Genomic DNA, 24100 nt, shown 5'->3' on the forward strand with positions numbered 1-24100 from the left:
TAAAACAGACAGATCTAAAACCTCCTTCAGATTGTTTGAGAAAAAAAGACGCAGGCGAGAGCTCTGGCTCTCCTATACATAATAGTTCACAGCATCTCTTCCTCGCGCAACGGATGCGTAAACCTCGTCCTTCTCCTAGTCCTGCATCCTTTTTTTCTCCGCCACGCGGGAAAAATCTACCGTTAAAAATTCCCCCGCGAACGATAGAGAGAGGAGAATCGTATGAGGGCGCGAGGGCGAGCGTTAAGCAGCTGTCGCCCATTCGGCGCCATTGTCACACGATGTTTGAGTGTTCCCGAACAGTGGAGAACGGGCCCCGGTATTGTCCGGACTTCTGAGATCCTCGCGATTACTAGGCTGCGCGCGATACCATCTCATCTGCATTGGGGCGTTCGTCTCTCGCTCTCTCTTCCTCGTTTCTTCTGCGTCTATACATAAATACGCGTGCTACGGACTCCCTCCCCCTGCCCCACCCCCTTGCCTACCCCCGTGAGAGAGGAAGAAGACGTCTTCCGGTAAAACATCGTCCGGAGCGAATTTACATGTCGAGATTGCGCGAATGGCCCACACGGTCGTCTATAGTATAAACCGTCGAGATATCCTTATTAAGTCACGTCGTACCACGTGGAAAATTTGCCGACGAGACTTGTCGGCGCAAAATGGGGTGCGTGTCATCGCTTTTGTACCCGGATCGCTACGGTCTGATGTCGTTTGATGAGATCTCGCTGCTTGTCAGTAAGATTGCTCTCTCTCATCATGTTTGTGATCTTTCTCGAACGTGTCGTAAGATCGATTTTAGAGAGAGATAGAGAGAGATAGAGAGAGAGAGAGAGAGAGATGAATTAAAAAAAAAAAGTCTTCTCAATCTCTCCACGCACTCCTGGGAATTGATTATGACGTTATTAAGGTAACACGAAAGATGCTCCAGAAAGTCATGTTTGTAAAGTATATCTTTAAAAATGAAAATACTCCGGTATGTGTGTGTGCGCGCGCTCTTAAATATATACACGATGTGTCGAGAATTTTCATATATTCCTGAGTATTTTCAAGTTGAAGTTCTTCTACTGTCGATTTCAATTTTTAATCTAACATCTATTTTGATTTTTGAAGCATATTTGGATCACTCTCTTTTGAAACTATTTAATCTATAATTTTGCCATAAACTTATCTTGTGAATTGAGATTGAAAATAAGAGCAAAGTGTCAACTCAAATATCTTTAAAAAATGCATAATTATACACCAATGACTTGATTGCAATTTACAAATAAATATATTCAAAAAGGGAGGGAGAGAGAAAGAGAGAGAGAGAGAGAGAGAGAGATCGACACAATGAGAACGATGCGATGCATTTTGTGAAAATAATGTCTCCTTTTTGCTGGGCGGCAGTTTATAAATGTACGCGTAGGCAGAGGCACCGTTTTCCGAGAGATGCGAGTGTGATAAGCTATCGGCATTATGCAGCCGCTTATAAAAACTCGATTGTCGTCGAACGGGCGATACAGAATTAATCTCGCGATCGGCTCCCTTTTTTTTCCGGTCGGTATATATCGAAATGTTTTCTCTGCGAGAAATAATGCTGATTTATACGGCCCGTGTTAATTCGAGATCGCGCGGTGATTGCGAGATCGTAGTGTAAAAAAAATGTATTTTTCGAAAACGTTCGATAGTTCGGCGGAGAGTTTATCTGATTCGCGCAGCAATTACACGGCGAGATACATCTGGTTCCCGCGAGCGTGTTTCTCCAAGGGCCGTTATTAAATTTTTAATAACGTTCCCTCGTAATCCCTCTTTAATGCGCGGCGAAGCGAGACGACGCAATGAAATATATATATTCGCGATAATCGATGATGCTTTTGTCCGTTTAATTTGTCTGTTTAATTATTTAAATATTTATATATTTATTTTTAATATATATTTATAATTTATTATAAATTAATTTATATATAAAAATCGAGCTTTTATTTTATATTTCACACACACAAATGATAAACGTACAGTTTCCTATTTAAAAATATAAAAGAGAAGCTTTCGACAAATATACACCAAAATAAATATTAGATTGAGATCGAAAGTAGGATTGCGACTCATATAGAGTGGATTAAAATCATTGAATCTTTCGTCTCTATAATTTATTTGCGATTTTGGCTTATGGACCCGCAACGACGGGCAATCATCGAAAGGGAGAGAGTTAAGCGGGACGATATTAATTGCGACGCACCAAGACGCGATAACTCATCGACGTCCTGTCAGCGATCCTTTCCGCCTCGGTCGATGTCAATTGCGCGTCAAGGAGCCGAGCCGACGCATCTGCTTTTCTCTCCCCGCGAGAGCACTTTTTCGGATTTCTTAGGACACGGCCTCGTTATGCACGCGTCGGCGAGCACGCGCGCATAAGGAAAGAGGCTCCTTCTCGCCGCAAGAAACTAACATTCTCGGAACGCACGATGCAACGCTTTTATTAACGTCGAGGCGTTTGGCAAATGTATGCGAATGCCACCGTGAAGTCGATAAAAAGAAACTTCGAACAAAGCTCCCCTTTAATCATATATTTAGTGACAATTAAAGATCTGTTTTTTTCTGTTTCTTTATGACATGTATCGTCATTAATTTACGATGCAACAATCGAAAAATATTATTTGGAAATATATAAAATGTTAAAATAAATATCCATATAAAAGTAAGAATAATATAAATTGAGATATTAATAATAAGAAGATTTCTACATATTTATGCTGGGAAAATACACAATATTAATTTTCGTCCAATAAGATTTGTGCACGGGAGAAGCAATCAGAAATAAAATTATAAAGTGATAAGTTCTGCGAAATATAGGAAAAATGCGAATAAAATTTTTAATATATTTATATCTGTATATTTATGCGCGGATGCACATAAATTTTCGACGAGATATGCTTGAAACGAATGGAATCTGCTAATGATTCTGGTTTTTCCCCTCGCAGCGTCTTTACAGACAAGTCGATTAGATACGTCATTAACGGGAGCATTAATAACAGAAATAATATTTTCTTTTGGAAAATCGATCCAATCTTTAGAGCGAATCTCGCGATGATGATGAATAGAGCGCTATATATAAAAGATGGATTTAAAAAAAGCCTTTCCGTAGAATTAATTACAAGTAAATTTATCATAAAATCATTTTTTTATAAATCGTTAAGCGCATTTTATTCAACGCGTTTGTCAGCACGATGAGTTCAGAACTGAGATCGACGCAGACGATATGTAGACGATTGAAAAAAATCGCTAGGCGCAATTTTCCACAGTTTTTCACGCGCGAGGAAGGCCAAACAACGGCGACGAATGAAATTTCATAGGATTTAGTTCGCGCCGGCTCTTTCGACACGTCTCGCCGCATTATCGCTCCTCGTCCGCGTAACCACGTGTGCACAACAGGTACACGTTGATTCACTCTGTCGACGGTGCAGCGGCGATTCGCACGCGCGTGTCGAACGAGGAGCAGAGGAAGGTTTCGAAATCGATTAGCGATTCGCTATCGCGCTACCGATTTAATCGGTCACAGCATCGATCCGATCCGATTAACGACGGTACAGACGCGGACGGGCCGATCGTCGGTCGACGTCTCTTCGACGAGTCTCTATTCCTTTTCCTTCAGTCGCGAAACACGCGAAATACTCCAGATTGAGAGAGATACTTGCAAAGACAAATCGCTTTATTGAGGGATACGTGTATCCCTTGTATTCGTTACACGGTAAGTCCCTCTTAATATATGTTGACTCTAATGATTGAAAGTGATCATAGCTAGCTGTAGATTAGATCAATGGCTAGTTGATTAGATACAAGATTATTTGAAGCTTTTAACACAAGTTCGTATATCGATTATCGCAACGAATACGTTCAATTTTTTCTTTAACGATTATGGAGAGATTATCTGTTAATTAATGTGTTCTATTGTGTCAAGAATTTTTAATCACGACATTTTGCATTAAGTGCGCTGATTGCAACCTTGCGATTCGTACTTGACATTGAGTAATTTTTTTATGAGATAATATACTTTTGTGTGCATTTATTTGCAGATGAGTTTAATTAATTAATTTGACAATATTAAAAATAATGTCCATATATCATATATGTACTTGTATTATATTTATATGTATTTACACAGATTTTCTTATTGCTTCTCTCTCTCTCTTTACATCCACGTGTTTAATACTATATTATTATTACTTTTGTACTTCTAAATAGCGAGTATGTTGTAAAGTGGTTTGTACGATATTCATTTTCGCGAGATTGCGACTCGTAACAACTAGCGGATCGTAGACCAAATAATAAATCCAACGTGTGACATACAAATAATACGCCTTGAACTCGATGCGAATATTAATTTCTTATCGGCGTTAGCTGTTTTTATTTCGTATAGCTAGCATGGCTAACATTCGGGTCGTGATAAAACGCAGGCATAAAGATTCAAGACAATAATATTACAACCGAAAATAGGCATTGATTAGTATACAATCAATGGTAGAATTATAACTAGCATTTATTTATTAGCTAATATTTTTTTGAAAATTATTTTTTTTAAGTATGCGCAGAGAAAAATACATTTATCTTTTTTTTTGACTGACAATGAATAAATAAATTTCAAACAGCTTTAGAGAGAAAGAGAGAGATCGCAATTGTAACTTGATATTTCTCTATAGATGGCAAATGTGAGGAATCCAGTTTTGGATTATGTGGACTGTATTTTGAAAAGGAAAAGGGTCGTGTCGCTCAAACATAATACTGCAAATCTCCGAATCCCATTTCGAATAAACTGGATCGCGATACTGACCATAACGATGTCAATATTACTCTGTCAATTCGCGGAATCTGTCGCTGAACGACAAGCATCGGTGAGAGCGTAAATAAGATAATATTTGCAATAAATTTGTCTTCAATTTTAGCCCCTTCTACATTACATTTCTATATGTATTTTTTTAACATAATTAACGCAAGTATCGGCAGGAAAGCAAGTACAATTAATTTCATAATGTTAATTCAGTTGAAATATTCTTCTAGTAAATTAAACAATAATTAATAATAATCCATAATAATTTCACAAATATTTGTTACTTTCTTTATATCTCAAATAATTTCTCAGTACGAGATTGACAGATGATAAGTATTAAAGTATTAAATTTGCTCCTCTTTGCATTTGTTCTATCGCTTGATAGAGTTCACATGGAGGAAAGCATTACGATCGACGTTGCGCAAATCGACGAATAGGCCCTAGTCTGCGAAAGTCGCTGACACCAGTCAATCATACCTTACAAAGCGTTGCCGAGAATACAACTGACACGTCGCAAGACGTTTTATCGCGTCTGGAGGCTGCTGTAGTTTTACGAGGCAATCTGATCACGACATTAGGTCGCGTACTTCTGTTCTGTCTCGACGATGACGCGAGGGTACCCTTCGAGATCATTCAGGACGCCGTACGAAATCGTCGGGTTGCCGTTTACGAGCTGCTGCCGGTCTTGCCGGCGCTGAGGAACAAGCTGCCGAAGCAGCAGCTGTACAAGCTCCTGCAAATGCTGGAGAGAGTCGGCAATCGCTTCGTCTCCGAATACGCGTCACTCTGTATAAACATCTTCCAAGATGTCAGTGCCGTCGTGGAAGAAGCGTCGCTCACCGATATGTTGTTGAACGTGGATCCGGACGTGATAGAGTCGATCTCTCGCGATAAGCGCGGACCTCTGTCTTTGACGAAGGACATCGATTCTCTATTGCAAGCAACTCGCAACGATGCTGGAACGCTGAATTTACGCACGGTATCGGCGATACTGGAGAATTATCCGGCGTTCGATCTGACGGATCCGGAGGTCCACGACGCTGTTAATTTCGTCGCGGAAAGAATGAGGGAACGTTCGCGCGAGGAGGATCCTTTATTGCAATATATAGAATCGAAACTGGAGGACGTGACAGATTTTTTGAGAACCATCCTCGAACGTCTGGAGATGGACAAGTTGTCATCCAAGGCGACTCAGGAAGCGATCTCGCTGCTGCTTCAAAATCTCGATACGGAATCTCATCTGCTTACTCCTAGGTGGAAGAACGATCCGAGGAAACTTTTAACGATTACGAGCAATTATTACCCGGTCAACGTCACCGCCGTAGCGAAATATCTCGCAGATCGTCTCGACGACTCGCATCTTCAAGATCTCGATATTGCCTTCTACGAAACGGGCGATCATGCTCTTCTACAAATGCTGTCGCGTCTTCGTGGAAAGTCGAATCTGCAGCATCTGAGTAAACCTCTGTTTTTATTGACAACTTTCGTTTCGCAAAAATTGATATATGACGACAATTACGCCTACACAGCGCCGGTTAATCAATACGAGGTAAACAATTATCTGGATTCCTTCGAAACTCCGTGTTTGCAGCAAAACATAAGTGACGCGATGGAAACGTTACGTCCCCATCTGTCCAAGGATCTGCCGTGGACCTATGCCTTCGGAAATAGACTGGCGAGTGACGATCCCTGGGAATTGACGTTACTCTCGCTGAGTCGTTTGAGGAGTATCCCGATCAGCAAGCCGCAAGCGATCGCCATCGATAACTTTGTCTACAAAAGTCGCGCCGACGCTCTGACCGGTAGACGGAATCCGCTATATGACTATGGCATTATCTTTCAGAGAGATGACTCGACAGACGTGGAAGTCGATCTGTTTTCTCTGCTGATGCGCATACCGAACGCTTTCAGAAGTGAGAATTTCGCTCCCATGCTGAATTTTCTATCCAAGCCGAATATTCTCGACATCCTCGGCTACGGATTTAACAAATTCAAGTACGAGACTCCCAGAAGCCTACTGTTAGCTATGCTGAAAAGGGCGCTAGCGCTCGCTTCCGTGAAATCCGACGAGTCTCTATCCAGAACTCTCCAGAACGCCTGCGACTATCTGGAGGAGCCGCTACTGATTAACATGTACACCTCGGAAGATCTGCAGCTTCTTCTAAAGCATTTACCGGGTATTGAAAATGATCCGCGATATTTGCCGCTCAAGATACTTTTCAAGAAAAAGAAGCTGTTCACATATCTGTCGCCAAACTTCAGTCTAGCCGGGGTGCACTCGCCGATGGAGAGGCTCTTATTGATATTACGGACGGTGAGTTTGAAGAATGATCAACCGATTCTCTCCGAGGCGCTGAGCTTCGCTCTTGAAAACATTGACGGATCGCCGCTGCCGGTCAAACCTTTCGATCGAGTCGACTTCGTTTACCTGATTCAGCAACTGTTATCACGCAATAATACGCTGCAGGACGAAATCTTAAACTCGTCCGTATATACGAATGTGGGCGACTTGAACATCTCTATCGGCGGCACGCCGGAGACCATCCTCGCTAAAGTTCTGAGCTATCCCGTTAATAAAATTGCATCGGATGGATATCTGGCCAATCTTGTGACACAGGCGATGAGCATTCTGGAAGAAGATCTAACCAACATCGAGATCTTGAAGAAGCAGACGTTAGAGGCGATGCTGGAGTATCTACCGAACAATACGTATGCGAAGCCCGTGATTCTATTGCTGAAGAAATCGAATCTGATGACGCTCGTGCCGAAACTAAATCTCACAATGTTGGAAGAGGTCAGCCCACGCGACGCACTGATTATACTGCTGAGAAGCTTCACCGAATCTCACGCAATACGCGCGGAAAAGCTGCTGCTGAGACGCGTCCGGGCGGCGTTGAGTTTCTTGGACGGCGACAATCAATCTCGTCAAACGCCAATGTACGCTTACCTGATACAATCGTTACAGGATCCGAACAACGTTGTCTACAAGCCGCTTTTGCAACAAGTAAGCAAGTTGCAAGACGTGATGATTTCGTCCGACGAACGACAAGCTTGGTTGCAGAAATATCTCGAAGAAATTGTCGCTAAAAATGAAACGAGGAAGCTGGCGAGAGCCGCATTGATGGCGCTGAAGGAAATCAGATACGATGAAAATTCGGACGAAGAGTCGCGCGCTAGTAAAACACGAATCAGTGAAGCCGTGTCGTTCCTGCCTGACGAATCCTTCGCCAAACCACTACAAAAATTACTGACGCCAGAGTGGGCGTATGATATTCTGCCGGAGGAACTCAGAAATTCGGATTCACTAGAAAAGGAGGAATTGTTATTGGAAATTTTACATCACGCGAAACGTCGGACCGATGTTGCCGATAACCTCGCTTTAATGAAAATTATATCCAAGGTCGAGACAAGATTGAATGGATGGAAAACGAAAGTCGAGTTACTGAAGAGCTCCGTTGCTGCCGCGAAAGCGGCCATTTACGATCCCGTGAGAAATCTTCTGACTGCTACGGGACTCAACAAGATTAAGCTCACCGTGCCTGTCAGTAGATCAGCCAAGGCATCGCTGCTGGGACTATTGCATAGTCTGCTGCAGCATCCTGTGATCACACAAAACAACAAGGTCTTCGAAATGTTGAGCGCTATTAGACAGGACGTTTTCTCTTTCGGCGTGGACGTGGACTTGTTGACCGTACTCGATGACGCGGGAATCACTTATACTTACGAGCTCGCTCCTATTAGATTATTATTGCACAGACGAGACTTTAATGAGAAATTCGGCCGTACTGTTTTCGCGATTGCGGATCCCACGAAACAATATCGCACCTTGTTGAACATTCTGTGGAAGCAACGCCAGATAAATAACGATACGCGATTTCACGACGCACTCTCGATATTGAGGAATATCGAACCCGTCAGCAGAGAATCCGCAGGTACATCGATCTCGGATCTCGACGACGTAGTGAAGTCCATCCCGCATCATGTCAGACAACAATTCAAGTCGATCGAGCAACTGTTCAACGTCAACGTTCTATCTCGTTTCACTCGTGATAATGAGATCGTCGAGTCAAACATGCCGCTAACTGTTCTGTTATCAAAGATAGCGAATTCACCGGAAGTCCGCGGTAATCGTACCGCAGCGCGTGAATTGAAAAAATTGCGGTCTAAAATCGAGCAGTTGGGCGATCAACCAATCGTTACCGGTTATCAACTTAGACCGTTGCTACTGGAACTCGAACATGTTCAACAAATAAACGTAGACTATCTTAATTCCATCTTAGACTCTGAAGTATTAAATTACCTAAACCCAGAGATATTCTCCGACATGTCCGAGGACAGTACCGAACTACTCAGCACTATCGTTGATTATTTGTTGTATGAAGAAACTATGCATAGCGATTATAACATGCGAAAACATCTGCAGTCCTTGAAGAATGCTTTGGCGTTGACAATAGGCTCTGGCAAGATGTCCTCGAAGAAATATCTAATGAAGAAAGACTGGGAGAAGATGCTGGTTCTTATACCTCACAAGAGAAACTTTACGCCCATCAAGATCTTTCTACAATCCGAAGAGATATACAAATACATTCCCAAGGACACGAATTGGAATCTATTTTCCACTCCGGACAAAAAACTCGTTCATCTGTTATCGTTGATCGAAAGTAGCGACATTGAGAACAAAAATATCTATAAGTCGGCGACCGAGTTGCGCGACAATCTCGAAAAACGTTTCAATTTCATTACCGAACAGGACGTTAAGAGCATGCATCGTGCCTTGACGAGTCTCAAGCTCAATTACGATCTGACTCCGCTCAAGATATTTTTAAATCATGATACTCTAATCAAATATCTGTCGCCGAACTTTAACTATACTAAGTATAGCGCGTCAATCGATGGCCTCGCCGCCGTGCTGTATAATTTTTTGCAGTCTCCCAGTTTGAAACACAGAACGACTCTCTATAAAACCATGATTTTCGTGAGAAAATCCATCCGCAAACAAGCTAGCTCGGGGAGGCGATCGTCTCGTAAGACTTCTCACAAGCAGCCGTCCAGCGAGGATCTCGAATTCATCGATTCGTTGAATATTTCCCAGCCGTTACGCGAATTTTTCAAGCCTAAAAATCTGCTGACTTTATTGCCGCAATCATTTACCTTGAACAACCGGCCGACATATAAAACGAAAACGTTACATTTACTGCGACAACTATTGCAATTAAATAATACGGACATTCATTCGGAATTACAAAGACTTGTCCGCGAAGTAGAGACATATCCCGACGTTTCAAGTATCACGCAGGATGATTTAACGCCACTCCTGAATATTATTCCCGTCGAGGGAATACCTTACGTTAAGCTCATCAAGAAATACTTAAAACCTCTAACTTTGATCAAGTTGTTGCCCGGATATTTCAATCTAAAACGAATGCTTAACGCTAAAGTGGCGTTGCATAATCTTCTATCGTTGTTGAGAATAACTCTTGGATCCGCGAAGAACGACAAACTAAAAACAGCCCTCGATGCGCTCATAAGTGAATTAGCAAAGGTTAGCTCCAATATAATACTGGAGGAGGCGGCAGTCGACAGCAATGATATAAAATCTATCGTAGAAGAGATTCCGTTCCAGCAGTATAAGCAGATCGAGCCGCTCAAGGCTCAGATGACGACCGCGAAAATCATCTCGTCCTTGCCCACGAATTTCCAGTTGACCGATTATAAGACGAAAAAACTTCGAGTATTGGCAGTTTTGAGCGAGTTATCTAAAAGCAATACATTCCAACCCTGGCTCGAATCCATCAATTTCACCAAAAGAATCATCAGTAAGATGCCGAATATACCTGCGGTCAATGACACGGAAATCGAGAGACTGTTACTGCCGTTGCCGTTGAGCACGTATAACGTGGAGCTGCTCATAACAAATTGCAAGTTAACCAAGTTGATGCCATATCTGCCCATTCACTTCGATTTCGCCAGCTTAGGATCGCGAAAGATGAAACTTGCCAAGATTATGCACTACTGCAAAGAGGCTAATCCCATGGATATGAGTACGAAACAGGCGTTGACCAACGCCGAGGCAACGTTGAATATGGCGCCCGACATCGACATCACGTCGGAGCACGTGAGAGTTCTGATACGAACGATACCGTGCGCTCATTTCACTTTGATAAAACCGCTGCTGCGATTCTTGTCGAAGACGGACATCACGTCGCTTCTTCCCTGGGATCTCGACGTCTATCGTGCATCGCGTACCTTCAAGCTGCGTGTCCTTGATCTGCTGGCTGCTCTGCGAAACGTCAAGGAGCTGCAGAGCAGCGAGATGTTCTCCGCCCTCGATTACTTGGAGACAAACACGAAATCGTTGCCGGAACAGGTAGAGATCCCTCAAGATCGTATAACGGTTCTCAAACAAACGGAGATTATGAATTTCGTGCCGTGCGTAAGCTACCGGGATTTTGTCTTGACGAACGAGAATCTGATTCAAATATTGCCGCCGAATTATCGCTTTCAGACCAGCTCGATGAGCGTTCACAATGAATGGGCATTAATTACTTATATGTCGTCGTTGTTTCTACGCGACGTGCAGAACGGTGCTATGAAGAACACTTTCAAGGCCTGTATGGATAATAAGCTTAAATACGACAAAGAACAGTTCACCCAGAACATAATTGCCGGATTAAATAGTATGTCGTTCGTGCAATTTATAGCGCTAAGATTGTACTTGCTAAGTAACGTTAACGTTCTGACCGCGCCCATCGACGTTTATCGCGGCTTCTTCCAGGGAACAACACAAACCATGGTCCGCGTGACAATGAGGGAATTTATCCGTAAACCGGAGTTGATCAGAAGTAAATCGGTGATCGACGACATGGAAGTGTTTTTGCACGACGATGTAATGTTAAAGATTGCACAAAATCAGACAAAATCTTACGACGAGAAACCGACACCGTACGACGTCGATCTGGCCATTGGTGAAATCTCGAACGATCGTAAGTACGACGATCTCAGAGTACTTATGCGATGTCAGGAAGTACAGTTGCCAGTCGTGCAGAAGACATTATTGCCAGACGACACGCCGAAACAGTTGCTCATGGCCTTGCTAGAAGCGACCGAGAAGGGCGACATAGACGACAAAATACGACGAAGTATCGAGGCTTTGAAGCCAATTGTCGCGCAAGCTATTCGTGAAGAGGAGATAGAGTTAGTGTTGAAACAGATGCCTGATTACAGGTACCACGCGAGCAAATTGCAAAACATCAGAAAATATCTTTTACGAGTTGGACTGCAGTTCGTCTTGATGAACAGCACAAATACGCCGTATCCTACTTATAATCAGAGTCTATATACGTTGAACGAGCGTTTACTGAAGGGCGTGACCGATCAACCGAAGGGCGACGAATTTAAAACCGAGTTGAACTACCTGAATCGTACTCTGTACGACAAAACTAGGATCGAGCATATAATGCCACGAACGATGGACGATATCAACGTGTATTCACTGTTCTTTGCGTTGCCGAAGACGAAGGACGAGAGAATCATCCGCGGCATCATCAAGTTCTTTTCCCTTCCCGATCTGCTGCGTCAACTGAATCTGCCCAGGGATCCGTTCGAATACTTGACCAAGGGTCGACTCTTGCAAGCCATCATGGATCTGGGCCAAGAACTGGGGAGCGTGCAACAGGATCCCGTACAACAGGAGGCTCTCGAGTACTTCAGGGACAAGATCATCACCACCGGACCTGGCGCGCAGCCGATCGAGCTAAAGAAAGACGCGCGCGATTCCAACATGGACGTGGACATGTATGGTTTAATGCGTGCCATCGATACGATAAAATATCCCGACGTGTGGAACGTGTCACTGCTCTTCCAGAAGTACGAAAAGCTCATGTATGCTACGAGTTTCGATCACATGGCATACACGACGAGGGGCGCGTATCTGAAAGCGCTGTTCGAGCATCTCGTCAACCTTTCCCAAGTACCCGACGAGGCGAAGGAGTTGATAAGGAACTTGATACCAGAGGTGAGACTGGACGGTTCTGGAGCCTTGGATGTCGATCTCAACGTTGACGTCGTTCACGAGGAAATGATGCCGCAATTGAGAATGTTCTTAAACGTCACGTCTCACAACTCCAAGTCTCGATCTCTCGCGCCGAACAATCGTTTCGGCACGGAAATCGTCTCGCATTCTTTTCAAGAGAACAAGGAATCGCTGAAGGCCGCCGTCGATCATATATTCAATACTATATCGTCGTCCGAGGAAGAGAATCTCTGGCAGGTTACCGGTCAGAATAACATCTACGAGGACAAGTCACGCGTCGTCATCGGCGGTCCTCAGCATAAGCACGATATCGCTCGACAAAGATTCAATTCTACGCAAAACGCGAAAAATTCCGATTCGTCTCGATTCAAAGAGACTACAAGCACAACATCGAGCAAGCTCAACACGAAGGTCACAAATCATGCAAACACGAAGAACAAGAAGAACGATCGGTCGACAACATCGCCACTTGACGATATTTTCTTCAAGATTCCCGTCAATAAAGCGGTACAAAAAGCCAGAACTAAATTGAAAAATAACTCGAATCAAAAATCAAACAATCTCGACTATCTTGATGAAAGCGCCGACAGTTCGATTAAAGCGCAGAAAGTTAAATCTCTTCAGACACGGAAATCGCCATTCGAGAAACTGTCAAAGACGTCACGTAATCAAAAACATCACGAGCCGATGTCTCAAAGTGATCTTCTTCAACCGGATACCAGTATCGACGAGTACGATGACTTGAACGGAAGTGCGCCGATCGACAGGATGCTCAGCGACATGTTGTTGAAGGATAAAGAAAATCAGTCTCTTATAAGGGAGTTGATGACAGAGGAAACGAATACCGGCGAGAAGACGAGAACCGTGAAGAAAGATCTTAGTAGGCATACGAGGAGAGAGAGGAGAGAAGAAGGAAAAAAGTATGAGAAACGATAAGGTAAATTAAATTTCGTGAAAGGTATCGATACTTATCGATTATTCGCTAAATTGTCGCATATTTGACAGACCGTATCAATTACTCGTTAAAAGCGTGGAAGATAAGCTTGATTAATAATATTTGATAATATGAAATAGCAATGAGAGAGAATATTTTTGTCGATTAATTTGCAGATGAAATAGATATTCTCAAGACAGCTTGAAAAAGTTTTATAAAAGTGTGATTTTTATTCTACAAACAGTTATTTTATTCTACATTTTATGTTTCGACATTACATTATTTTACTTTTTACTTGAATGTATAATTATTTGCATAATTTATTCTTTAAAAATAATGTGATTTATATTGTCAATATAATATTGGAAATAGATAAACCTCTCAGCGGATCTAACGATAATTAATTTTCATATATAGCTTATCTATTATATCGATAATGATTTCGAGTATTTTGCAAAGAATCATCGTTTTATGTATTAGATATACATATGTTAGATTATATGTATTAGATACTCGTCTAAGTAATCAAGTGTCACCATCGATATGATGAATCCTCATCGCGTTTTCAAAAATCAAAAATCCAGATTAAAAACATTAATCATCGCTCCAAGATCTTCGATTAGCTTCCTGATTGAAAGGCAGATTGCATACTCGAAATAGATTACGCGCTTCGAGAGTTGCTTTATTGTTATTTGTAATAAAGTTGCTCTATATAATATTTCTAGCGAAATAACGAAACTAATCATTCTGAGTGATGTTTGCATCCCTCTGGTAACTCTTGATTTTAAAACGCAATGTCGCACGTCGAAAGGGGGGGACAGGAAGCTACGGTCAACAACGCGTGCATATAGGGGCGCGTACTTTCGACAAGAGTGACGAGAAACAGGGAGACAGAGAGCGAGAGAGACCTGGACCGTTTATGCACGACACGGAACAGCGGTGGAAGGAGGTACGTGACACAGACGTCACATTAGATTTGGAGAGACTAGACGTGTATACTAGGCACAAACGTATCTCGCGGCGATCTCGCGCACCTCCCTTTTCCCTCCCGCGTGCGCCCTTCTTCCTTTCGACCCCCCGGGCCCGAGCACTTCGCTTTTCGGCGGCGCGCGGCTGCGGCTTCAGATACCGCGGAAGATAATCTCACGAGAGAGAAAGGGAGAGATAGAGAGAGAGAAGAAGACAGAGATCTACGCCAAACAGCGTGAGCGGCTAAAACCCTTGCCCGGATAATATAGATAACATTCAGCTCGCTCTCCTCTCCCCCTGCCCTTCTCGTGTCACTCTGTCTCTCTCTCCCTCTCTTGTACGCTTTCTCTCTCTTTCTATCTGTCTGAAGGCGGCTTGAATTCAATAATGCGCCCGTGTGTACAAGGCTTGAATGAGGGCATTGTTGATCCCTTGAATCAGTGTATATTCTCTCCCGAGCTCTCTCTTTCTCTCCCGCACGCTACGATTCCCCGCGCGTTCAATCTATTTATCTCTTCATCTGAGTGTGTGTTCCTGTTCTCCTTTATCTCGGTAAGATGAACCGTCACACGAAACGTCCACTGCATATGCGGGACCGGCCTGCGGTTCCGCGAATGATTCTTTCTCGCGACAATATATCGTGTCGAGGGGAAACAAGAGCGAAAGAGAGCTAACAGCTCTTCTTAATTTCGATTGTCCTCTCGTTTGATTTCTTCCACGAATTTTAATAATTTTTTTCTTACAGAGAAAATTTTAAAATTGTTGAAAAATTAATCTTTATATCTTTGCGATTGTTTCCTAATTTAATTATTATACCATTATTATCATCTCTACGAGAATTCGTACAATTAACCGGCTCGTCTCGAGTCTTTAACACTTATGTTCATTTGTAATATATTATTAACGTCGTATAATAATACGTTTCCTTCAACTTGACTAAAATTGCTTAGTCTAACGCCTTTAAGAGACCCTCGGCATCTTCAATCTCGCTATTTTCCCTCATGTAGCCGCGGTAACGTTAAACAATTATGTACCTCGAACAAAATCTGATGGAACGGCGAAACGCTTTGAGCGATCATGGACCTCCCCTCTCTCCTTATCCTCTCTCTCTCTCGTTGTTCCTCACGTTGATCACGAAGTTGCCTAAAGCGTTGCAATAAGCCATAAAGATATCGCGGCGGATACCGGCGCGCGGTGTATACGGCAAGCCCTTCCTTATAAAGATATGTGTATCCTGCATCGAGAATAATTATATAGACGCGTGCACACGGTCCGTAAACCAGCAGATTCGTACCGCAGATGCACCCTCGATGCACCACGTTCTCCTCTCTCTCTCGTTCCTCTCCAATCTTATCGCGCAACTCGCGCGTTTATCGACGTCTTAACGATGCGCGCCTTTTACCCTTCTTCCTCGTCAAGGAAGCGCAACTGCGAAGACAAGACGAAGGCACGAATTGAATTTCGTTTTTTTTTTTTTCAATCAACCCCGATGAAGAATATCCTGAAATCCTTTCCCGTTCTTATAACCGTGTTCGATTAACGTGTCAAAGAAAAGGAAATCTTGAACATTTATTTTTCCTCCCGTGATGTAGATATACATATTTTTCACGTACTAACTCGGATTAAAAGTTATTATTTTATTTAAAAAAAATACACAAGAAGTAGTAGGTATTTTGGTAAGATACTGCAGAGTTCTCAAATTCTCTATCACATCACAATTTTATTTGCAGTTAAAGTTGCAAAGAAATATATTTTATCATATTATATGCACTATGTTATCTTATAATGTGATGCAATACATTACATATGATAAAACACAATATATAATTCTTTTTCTAGTAAAAATAATAATTTAATTTTTTGTGAACATAATAGAGAACAAATCAGTAAAGTGTGCCGAAAAATTTTTGCGTAAAATGTCACATTTAAAAAATTCTTTGGACATTGTTCTCATTATTAATGACGATCAATGCCAGTTCAACGCAGATGGCAATATCGAACGTAGACGGTCGCGCAGTGATACCTGTCGCGCAGGTGCATCAGGTGCGAGACACCTGAGTTCGATATTTAACGGCGGGTGTCCCGTTCGACTTATCGATGTCGCACGTCCGATCGACTTTAGATACGATAACGATAACCGTTCTCCCGCTGATATCGAGCGAAACATCGAGAGAGCAGAGAGACCTGCCGACGTTCTGGAACTAGAGAGATCGGGAATAAGTAATACGACTTGTTTCCGTAATCAGCGTCTTCGTTTTGCATCGGCAACTTATATATATATATAATTAAAGGTAATTAATGTATTACGAGGTAAACTTTCCGAGTTCAACGTAATTGCAAGATTACGTTAATTAAGCGACGACCTGCCTATTTCCATGACGGACGCTCATAAATTCTGCGCACGTCGTAAGTTACCGGTACCCTTATATATCCTTTCTCTCCCCCTCCCCCCTCTCTCCTCACTTCCCTTCGCCGATATCATTCCCGATACATATATTAAATAATAATTACATTAATGCATCGCCTATGTACACGCGATGCAGCGAACACGTGTGTTACGACCGTCGTCGTCGATTTTTAAAAGTCGCGAACGAAAAATAGGTAAAGAGGAATCTCTGTCGGATTCAACAATTCAGATTCATCCGGGCGCGTGCTTAATATACATAAATGGAAAAGGAGGGGGTATAATTTACGTTTATCATCGCGGGGACGAAACCTGAAGGTGAATCGAATCGCCATCGCCAAAGGCATTACTGTTTACAGGGCTTAACGCGGTATGGGCCGATTGTTCGCGCAGCCTCGTAACAATAGTCTCGCATTACGAGCTTCTCATTATGTCGGTGCCAACTCTTTTTGTTTGCGCGGATTAAGGGGCCCCATCGTCGCAGTGGGGATCGTCCCTTTCGTATAGGCCCGAAAGGCATACGATAGGTATATAGAACATGGGAGGATCTTAGGGAAACCTTTCGAGAGAGAGCGGACAAAGTGGGACCACTCCGTCCACTCGACGCCCCAACAATACCTGAGACAATGTAGCATTTTCCAGCTTTTCGGTCAACGACACTATTTTCAGGGGCCCGAATCCGCCCGGAATTTCGCAGCGACGCGACTAACAGTCGCAGATCGCGGGGGGAATCCTCCCCGAGGATTTCATGATCCTACATCGGGATAAGTCATCGTGGCGCCACAAAAAGCGCGCCCTTACAATATATTTCCCGTATCTTTTCTTATATCACAAGTATTTCAATATATGGGAAGGAGAGATATATTTTTCGCTAGTGAATTTTTTATACGTGCTTTTATTATGCAATAGTGTGTCGAAGCTCGTATTTCTTCATGATAAGTGTTTCTTTCGGCAATTAAGATTCAGATATCTTCAGTATAATAATAGTAGCAAAATTTTATTGACCAGAAATCGCGAAAGATTTTCGAATAGTTGTTTAAAATTGTAAATTGAATACTCAAATATTTAATAAATATAAGATCGTCGCGTGCAATAATAATGGCACGAACTCTCGTGCTCTTGTTGGACCGTAATATACCTGAGATAATATATATAAAACCTACCTTATGTCGAAGAGTCCTAAAAGTGTCCGGATTTGTCGCCGAGGATCGTAAAATCCCAAACAAGATTCCAATCCTACGATGGGATAACATCGCTGCTGCGGAGAATAATGCGCGTTAAGCTCTCCGAGTCGACGAAACCAAAGATCTTTGTCTCTGCAACAAAAAGAAACTTCAATTTGGCATATGTCGGATATATATGTGGAGGATGCGTTCACAAAACATCTGATTTACACAAGTCGATACAGCGAGAAGGACGCGAGAAGGTTAAAATTGAAATATGTCATCGCGCGAATGTGCGATATTGCCTATACACGAAGCGCTGCTATACATCACTTTCACAAGGCTTATCCGAGAATTCCATAGTTATACCGTCTCCCACACCCCGAAGATGGACACCCCTTCATTCTCCTCGAGAGACGAAGCGCAGAAGGGAGTGGAGCGTGCGGGCCGCAATCGGCTCGCGCTTAATGGAGACATTGGTTATCCGTGTCTATTCTCTTTGTGCTTCCAATTACCTCTTGCCGTGAGCGCAGTCATATACGCGACACCCTGGACCTCGCCATCGTTGCTACGTGAGCGAAAGATGCGCGGAAAGGGCGAAAGAGAGAGAGCGAGAGAAAGAGGGGTATGAGAGGGCCGGAAGCGGAAAAAGAGAACGAAAGAAAATCGTATTGTCCTATCGGGCGGGGACTTCCCCTTGTGATATGTGTTTCGGCGAGCGCCGCCGAAAAAATACGGGGAGAAACAAAAATGTAGGGGTGTGGGCTCGCTTAATATTTTTTGCGGTTTAATTATTTTTTAAATTAAAACCGGACCGCACCGAGCGCATATACAACAACGCAGGTATATACACATACACGTACGTATACGCCACGAGTTCTCCACGCATGAGCCGCACACGTTTTGTATTCCTTCCAGAGATACGCCAGGACGTTCGAGGCTCGACCGAGGAGATGAGGAGGACGCGACGCGAGAGGGAGGAGGGAAAGGGATGTTTTGAATGTGAAATAGCGTCTCCAGTCCACGAACCGCGGCAGGGATGGTTGGCACGCAGGGGTGGCTGATTGCGCGCTCGTTCGTACACCGGCTGGGGGTGGAATGGTAGGTTGCGAGGGAGGAGAAAAATGGAGAACGCGGAATAAAAATGTAAAACTCGCCCCGGGCTTTCTCGGACGTACGTGAGGACACGATCCGTATGTGTGGTTGTGTGTGAAATGCGAGTGGTCCCTCGTATATGTATGTGTGTTTGCATAGCCACGCCACTGCCCGCTTACACGTGTAGGTAAACGTCGGGACTTTTTCCGAGGTTTTCATATTTCTCGACTTGTCCCGCTTCGCGGATATCGCGCGGCGTTTTTTCTATTGGCGATCCCGCAGTTATTAAACCATTTCATTGGAGACGGGATTTATCTGCTCGGCGAGAAAAGACGTAACCGGGTAAATATATCGCGTCGGTGAATCTTTTCGCGGCTAAACAAGTCCCCCTTCTTTCAATTTTTTTTCAATTATACTTTCTAATTATTTCGCATATAATTATAATATATAATATATAATTTGTTAATTATATTTGTTTAATAAATACTTGGAAATAATCATCGGCCCGAAGCGAACGATTGCAACGCGGCGATTTGGCGAGCGCAAAAATAATTCCGCGCCATTGGAATATTTTTCGCGCGAGAAGAATCACCCTCTCTCGATTCGGAACAATATCGTCTAGATCGTGCGCGCGGGTTCCTCGTAAAAATGTCCGCTTTTTCCGCGCGCGCCCGCGTATACCCGTGTGTATGCCAAAGTGTACGCGAGAGTTACTGTACAATATATCTTTTAGAGAGATAACACACCGATATATCTCCGATATATATTGTTGCCTTCAAACCATACGCGCGTTTTGCACGGTACATTCTTTCGCGACGTACACTTTTTTCTCCGCGCCATACATTTGTTTGATCCCAAAAAATGCGCCTTTGGGCACTAATTTCACTTGGAAAATGTAAAAATTAGATGATGGTTAAAAAGCCACCCGTATTAAAGTAGAAACGAAAAACTCTTGCAATTAAGCCATAATTGTTTACTAATTAACAGAGTGCATTTTACTTTATAAAGGCTTGTATTGTGTACTTTAATGCAAGGAAGACGAAATGCGCGGACGCAAAAACACGTCGTAAAATTAGGACGCGGATCAAGACCGGATCTTGGAAGACGAAAACCATCGCTATCCTCCCCGGTACTTTTACATTAACGCGATAAGTCAGGTGGATGGGAGGCCGCAGGAGGTTGGGATGTGAGAGAGGGAGAAGGGGGCGAGCGGGTGGCCGAGAGAGAAGATGTATTTTTTTACCCCTTTCTTGCAATAAATCTGCTCGCGGGGAATTAGTTTCGAGATAAAGTATAATATCGGGCCCCCGGTGGGTGACGTCAGAGGCTGCTCCCCAGTATTTATGGGCGCGATAGTGTCAGTCGTGTGCGCTCGCCCGCGCTCTCTAGCAGCAGTAGGCATCCGACCGCTATTTCCCTCCTCCCGCATCCTCCTTCTCCTTCTCTCTCCTCTTCCTTCTCCTCCAACGCCGGAAAACCATCTACCCGTCGCCCTCCACCGCCGTTCCCCGACGTCCCGAGGTAAATTATTGGAAAATAGTCGGCCGCTCTGAGATCCTCTTTCCAGCGTCGCGACGCCAGCGCGATCCTTCTTCTGTTTTGTATTCCGCGGTACCTTCGGGTGCCCGTCTGATTTATGCCCTCTTCTGCCACTGTTCGCTTGCTTGCCTTCCCCCTTCTTCCCTCTTCCCTCCCTGGATGCCCTTCTGCAAACCTCGCCCTCTGTTCCGGCGCAGCGAGGGGGATGAATTTTGTCTCGCGCGCTCCGCGCTTTATCTCGCAAACTTCCCATCCCTATCCCGTTTCCTCCCCCTCTCGCTTCGCTCTCCCTCCGGCCGATGTATCGACTTTTTCGTATCCGCGTCTTCGCGATACGCTCGTGGAACGGTCTATAATGTAACTGCGAGTCTCTTTATTTTATTTTCCTCGTAGCGCTCTTTAAAATTCGAGACACTTCCGAGAAAGAAATTGCGACATTATTGTGTAGAAACAACCGATCGTTCAACCCTCCGGATCGCATTCCTGCCCCGCAGCGTGTACATACCTTTGATCGTAATTTTGTCGCGTATACATTACGGTGTACGCCGCATCGTCTAACAGATGGTAGCGCGTCTCTCCCCCGGGGAGAGATCTAACGAAATAATTGCGACGTCAACGCCGCGATAGGGTGCGATCTCGCGGCGTGACAACTATATATATATAGCTGCGTATGCATACACATACGATATATATTACATATGTATTACATGCGTGGACAGTAGCCCAAGTCCCGTCTCCGCACTTGCCACAACAGATGGGCGACGACATTCGATTCGGCCAATTGCTCCCTCCCCGCGACGGGTGGTCCCCCCTTCTTCTGCATCTTCCCCGATGGGGGTGAAATCGACCCTCCGCACCGCGGGAAGGCTCGGCTCTTAACAACCGCCCGATATCGCGTAGCTACGCGGTGGTTTCGCGCAACCGAACCGGCTGCCAGCTTCTCGGCCCATTGCGCCGTCACTCTCTCGATCCCCGGGATTTATGACCGTCGATACAGGTGAACGTGACGTGGTCCGGCGACGTAAAACGCATCCGCTGACATTGACGCAATCGTTGTATCTGCGATACGGATAAGCGCGCGGATAGATGAGGAATGAAAGAACATATTTGCACAATGCAACTCTCGAGTCCGCTTAAAGATGAATTAGAGATAGTTTTTTCTATTTTTCTTGCAATCTCTATTTTTTCGATTATGTACTCCCTTAAATAAAATTAGTATTATCATTGAAAAGCAGCGAATAGTCACTAATAATCTCACAATCAGTATAACATTGCAAGTCCTTCAGTGAAATTTCACTGAAGGAATCAGCTGTTTCAATCGGTGACATTTTAAAATGAACTTTACTGTAATATGTAAAATAAATTTAAGGGAAGATTTAAGGGAATTTAGGAAGATATCCGAGTTTAATCAAGAGTTTTGTTCATATTATGCTTATTACTTCTTGAGAATAGAAAAATATATGTATATAATTTTAAATTTGTATATTAATTATATTTTATTTTAGAATGTATGTACTTTATTCTAAATATGTATGTATAATAGCAGAGAATGTTGCGAGGAAAATAATTTGTAAATAGACAAATAGGAGTTTGTCATTCCACGAGATGTAGCAAATTTAATCATCCACGTCGATCGCGGATAGAGCTGCTCGATCGATCGACAAACATTCCGAGTAACAAGAATTCCCGCGTCGTAAATCTCGGCGTCTCGTTAATTAGCACGGCCGAGGTCAATTAACGCCGAGTTAGAGTGCGCGGTGCAAATTATCGGGCGATTACACGTGCCATTAGAGGTACGCCGCTGCTAGAGTACGAGATCGGCCGAAGGTGGTGGAGGAAGAGGGAAGGGTAGGTGATGTGAAGCAAGAGAGAGAGAGAGAGAAAGAAGGGGGGTGGGAAGGCTGGTGTGCAATCGTCTAATTTACGCAAATTGCAAATCCGACCCGGCCGCGTAATGTCCGCCTCTCGATCCTGTGCTCGCCGACGCGAACGCAAACTAAGATCTAATAAAGCGACAAATCAGGCTAACGAGCGACGCGCGGACGCTGCAAGTGCCACCGCTTAACGTGGCGTGTCCCGTACGTTGCATTAAACGGTTGCACTAATGGCTTTCCCATACCTACGCGTGCTTTCCAGATGCGCGTATGTCTCTGCTTTCGGAGATACCTGGAGATATTCGCGTACTTGTCTCTCGCAGAGATGCAATCGACGAAACACACTCGCACGCTTCTTCGTTTCATCCCCGCGAAAGAACAAGAGACACAAACATATGCTGGAGGATGACATTTCATGTTACGATTCTGCATCCTTCTGTCTCGTCGAGAATTACGTTCCCGGACGCGAACACGCAAGCGAGCATTGAATTCAATAACGGCGAGGGATAACGATCGGGAGAAAGAGACATGGGTGTCCGACGAGCGGACGATACGGTTTCGTCGTAATGATGTAGAGAGAGAGAGGAGGCGCCGCGCTATCTGTGGTCGGTCGGTCGGTCGGTCGGTCGCGCAAAGCGATGGCCGAAATTAATTTTGGGCTTGACGTACGGGCGCCTCATAATATTGTCTCATAACTCTCCGTCGCAATGGGGCTTATCTCGAACGCGGTGGCGTTTCAATTAGCCGGCGCGGCGCGGCGGGCTCTCCTCCTCCCCGTTACCTCCTCTCGTGGTCCGAAAGTCTTATCCCCCCGGTGTTGCATAATGCACGCATAAATACCGCCGTTCGCCGATTAATTTTCGACGGCGAAATTTCGAAATTTGCCTCTCTCCCTCCGCCTCCCAAAGTAGATTCCTATCGGTCCGTAATAATGAACGCCTCCGTTTCAACAGCTTCTTCAGCCACAAAGTTCATCGGAAGCTGCGTTTTACGTACGAGAGATTGTCGGAGTCCGTTTGTCGACTTCTTTCATCTGGCGAATCGAGCTCTCTATAGTAATCCGAATTACGCGAAATTTGCAATACATATCAAACACCTGTTGCGAAAAGAAGAATATTTTACAATTCTGGTAAAATTCTCCCTATGAACTGTAACATCAATGTGCAGTACGCTCAAAAAGAGGAGTGAGAGGTATTCGGAGAATTTTAGAGATGGTCCATTAATTCTTATTCATCTGAAATATTTCTGATATTTTAAACAATAAGAAAAGAAGCTAAAAAGTTTTA

General features: G+C 43.8%; 2 protein-coding genes across 2 annotated transcripts in view; one reads left to right on the forward strand and one right to left on the reverse strand.

Moving 5' to 3' along the window:
• LOC145946208 (uncharacterized) overlaps nt 1–24100 on the reverse strand; it is a 327696-nt gene that overhangs the window by 60694 nt on the left and 242902 nt on the right. The window contains exon 8 of the mRNA XM_083055734.1: nt 18307–18459. Within this exon, the coding sequence (XP_082911860.1) occupies nt 18307–18459 (153 nt within the window). The remainder of the gene's footprint in view (nt 1–18306; nt 18460–24100) is intronic.
• Nucleotides 3693–13997, forward strand: LOC145946007 (uncharacterized). Its single transcript, XM_083055354.1, has 3 exons — nt 3693–3727; nt 4677–4868; nt 5190–13997. Exons 2-3 carry the CDS (start codon nt 4677–4679, stop codon nt 13770–13772), a joined length of 8775 nt encoding a protein of 2924 aa, XP_082911480.1. The 5' UTR covers nt 3693–3727; the 3' UTR covers nt 13773–13997.

This window comes from Prenolepis imparis, unplaced genomic scaffold (assembly GCF_030444845.1).
Source record: "Prenolepis imparis isolate NDT839.2.m4 unplaced genomic scaffold, iyPreImpa1.0 SCAF_15, whole genome shotgun sequence".
NCBI classification, from domain to species: Eukaryota; Metazoa; Arthropoda; class Insecta; order Hymenoptera; family Formicidae; genus Prenolepis; species Prenolepis imparis.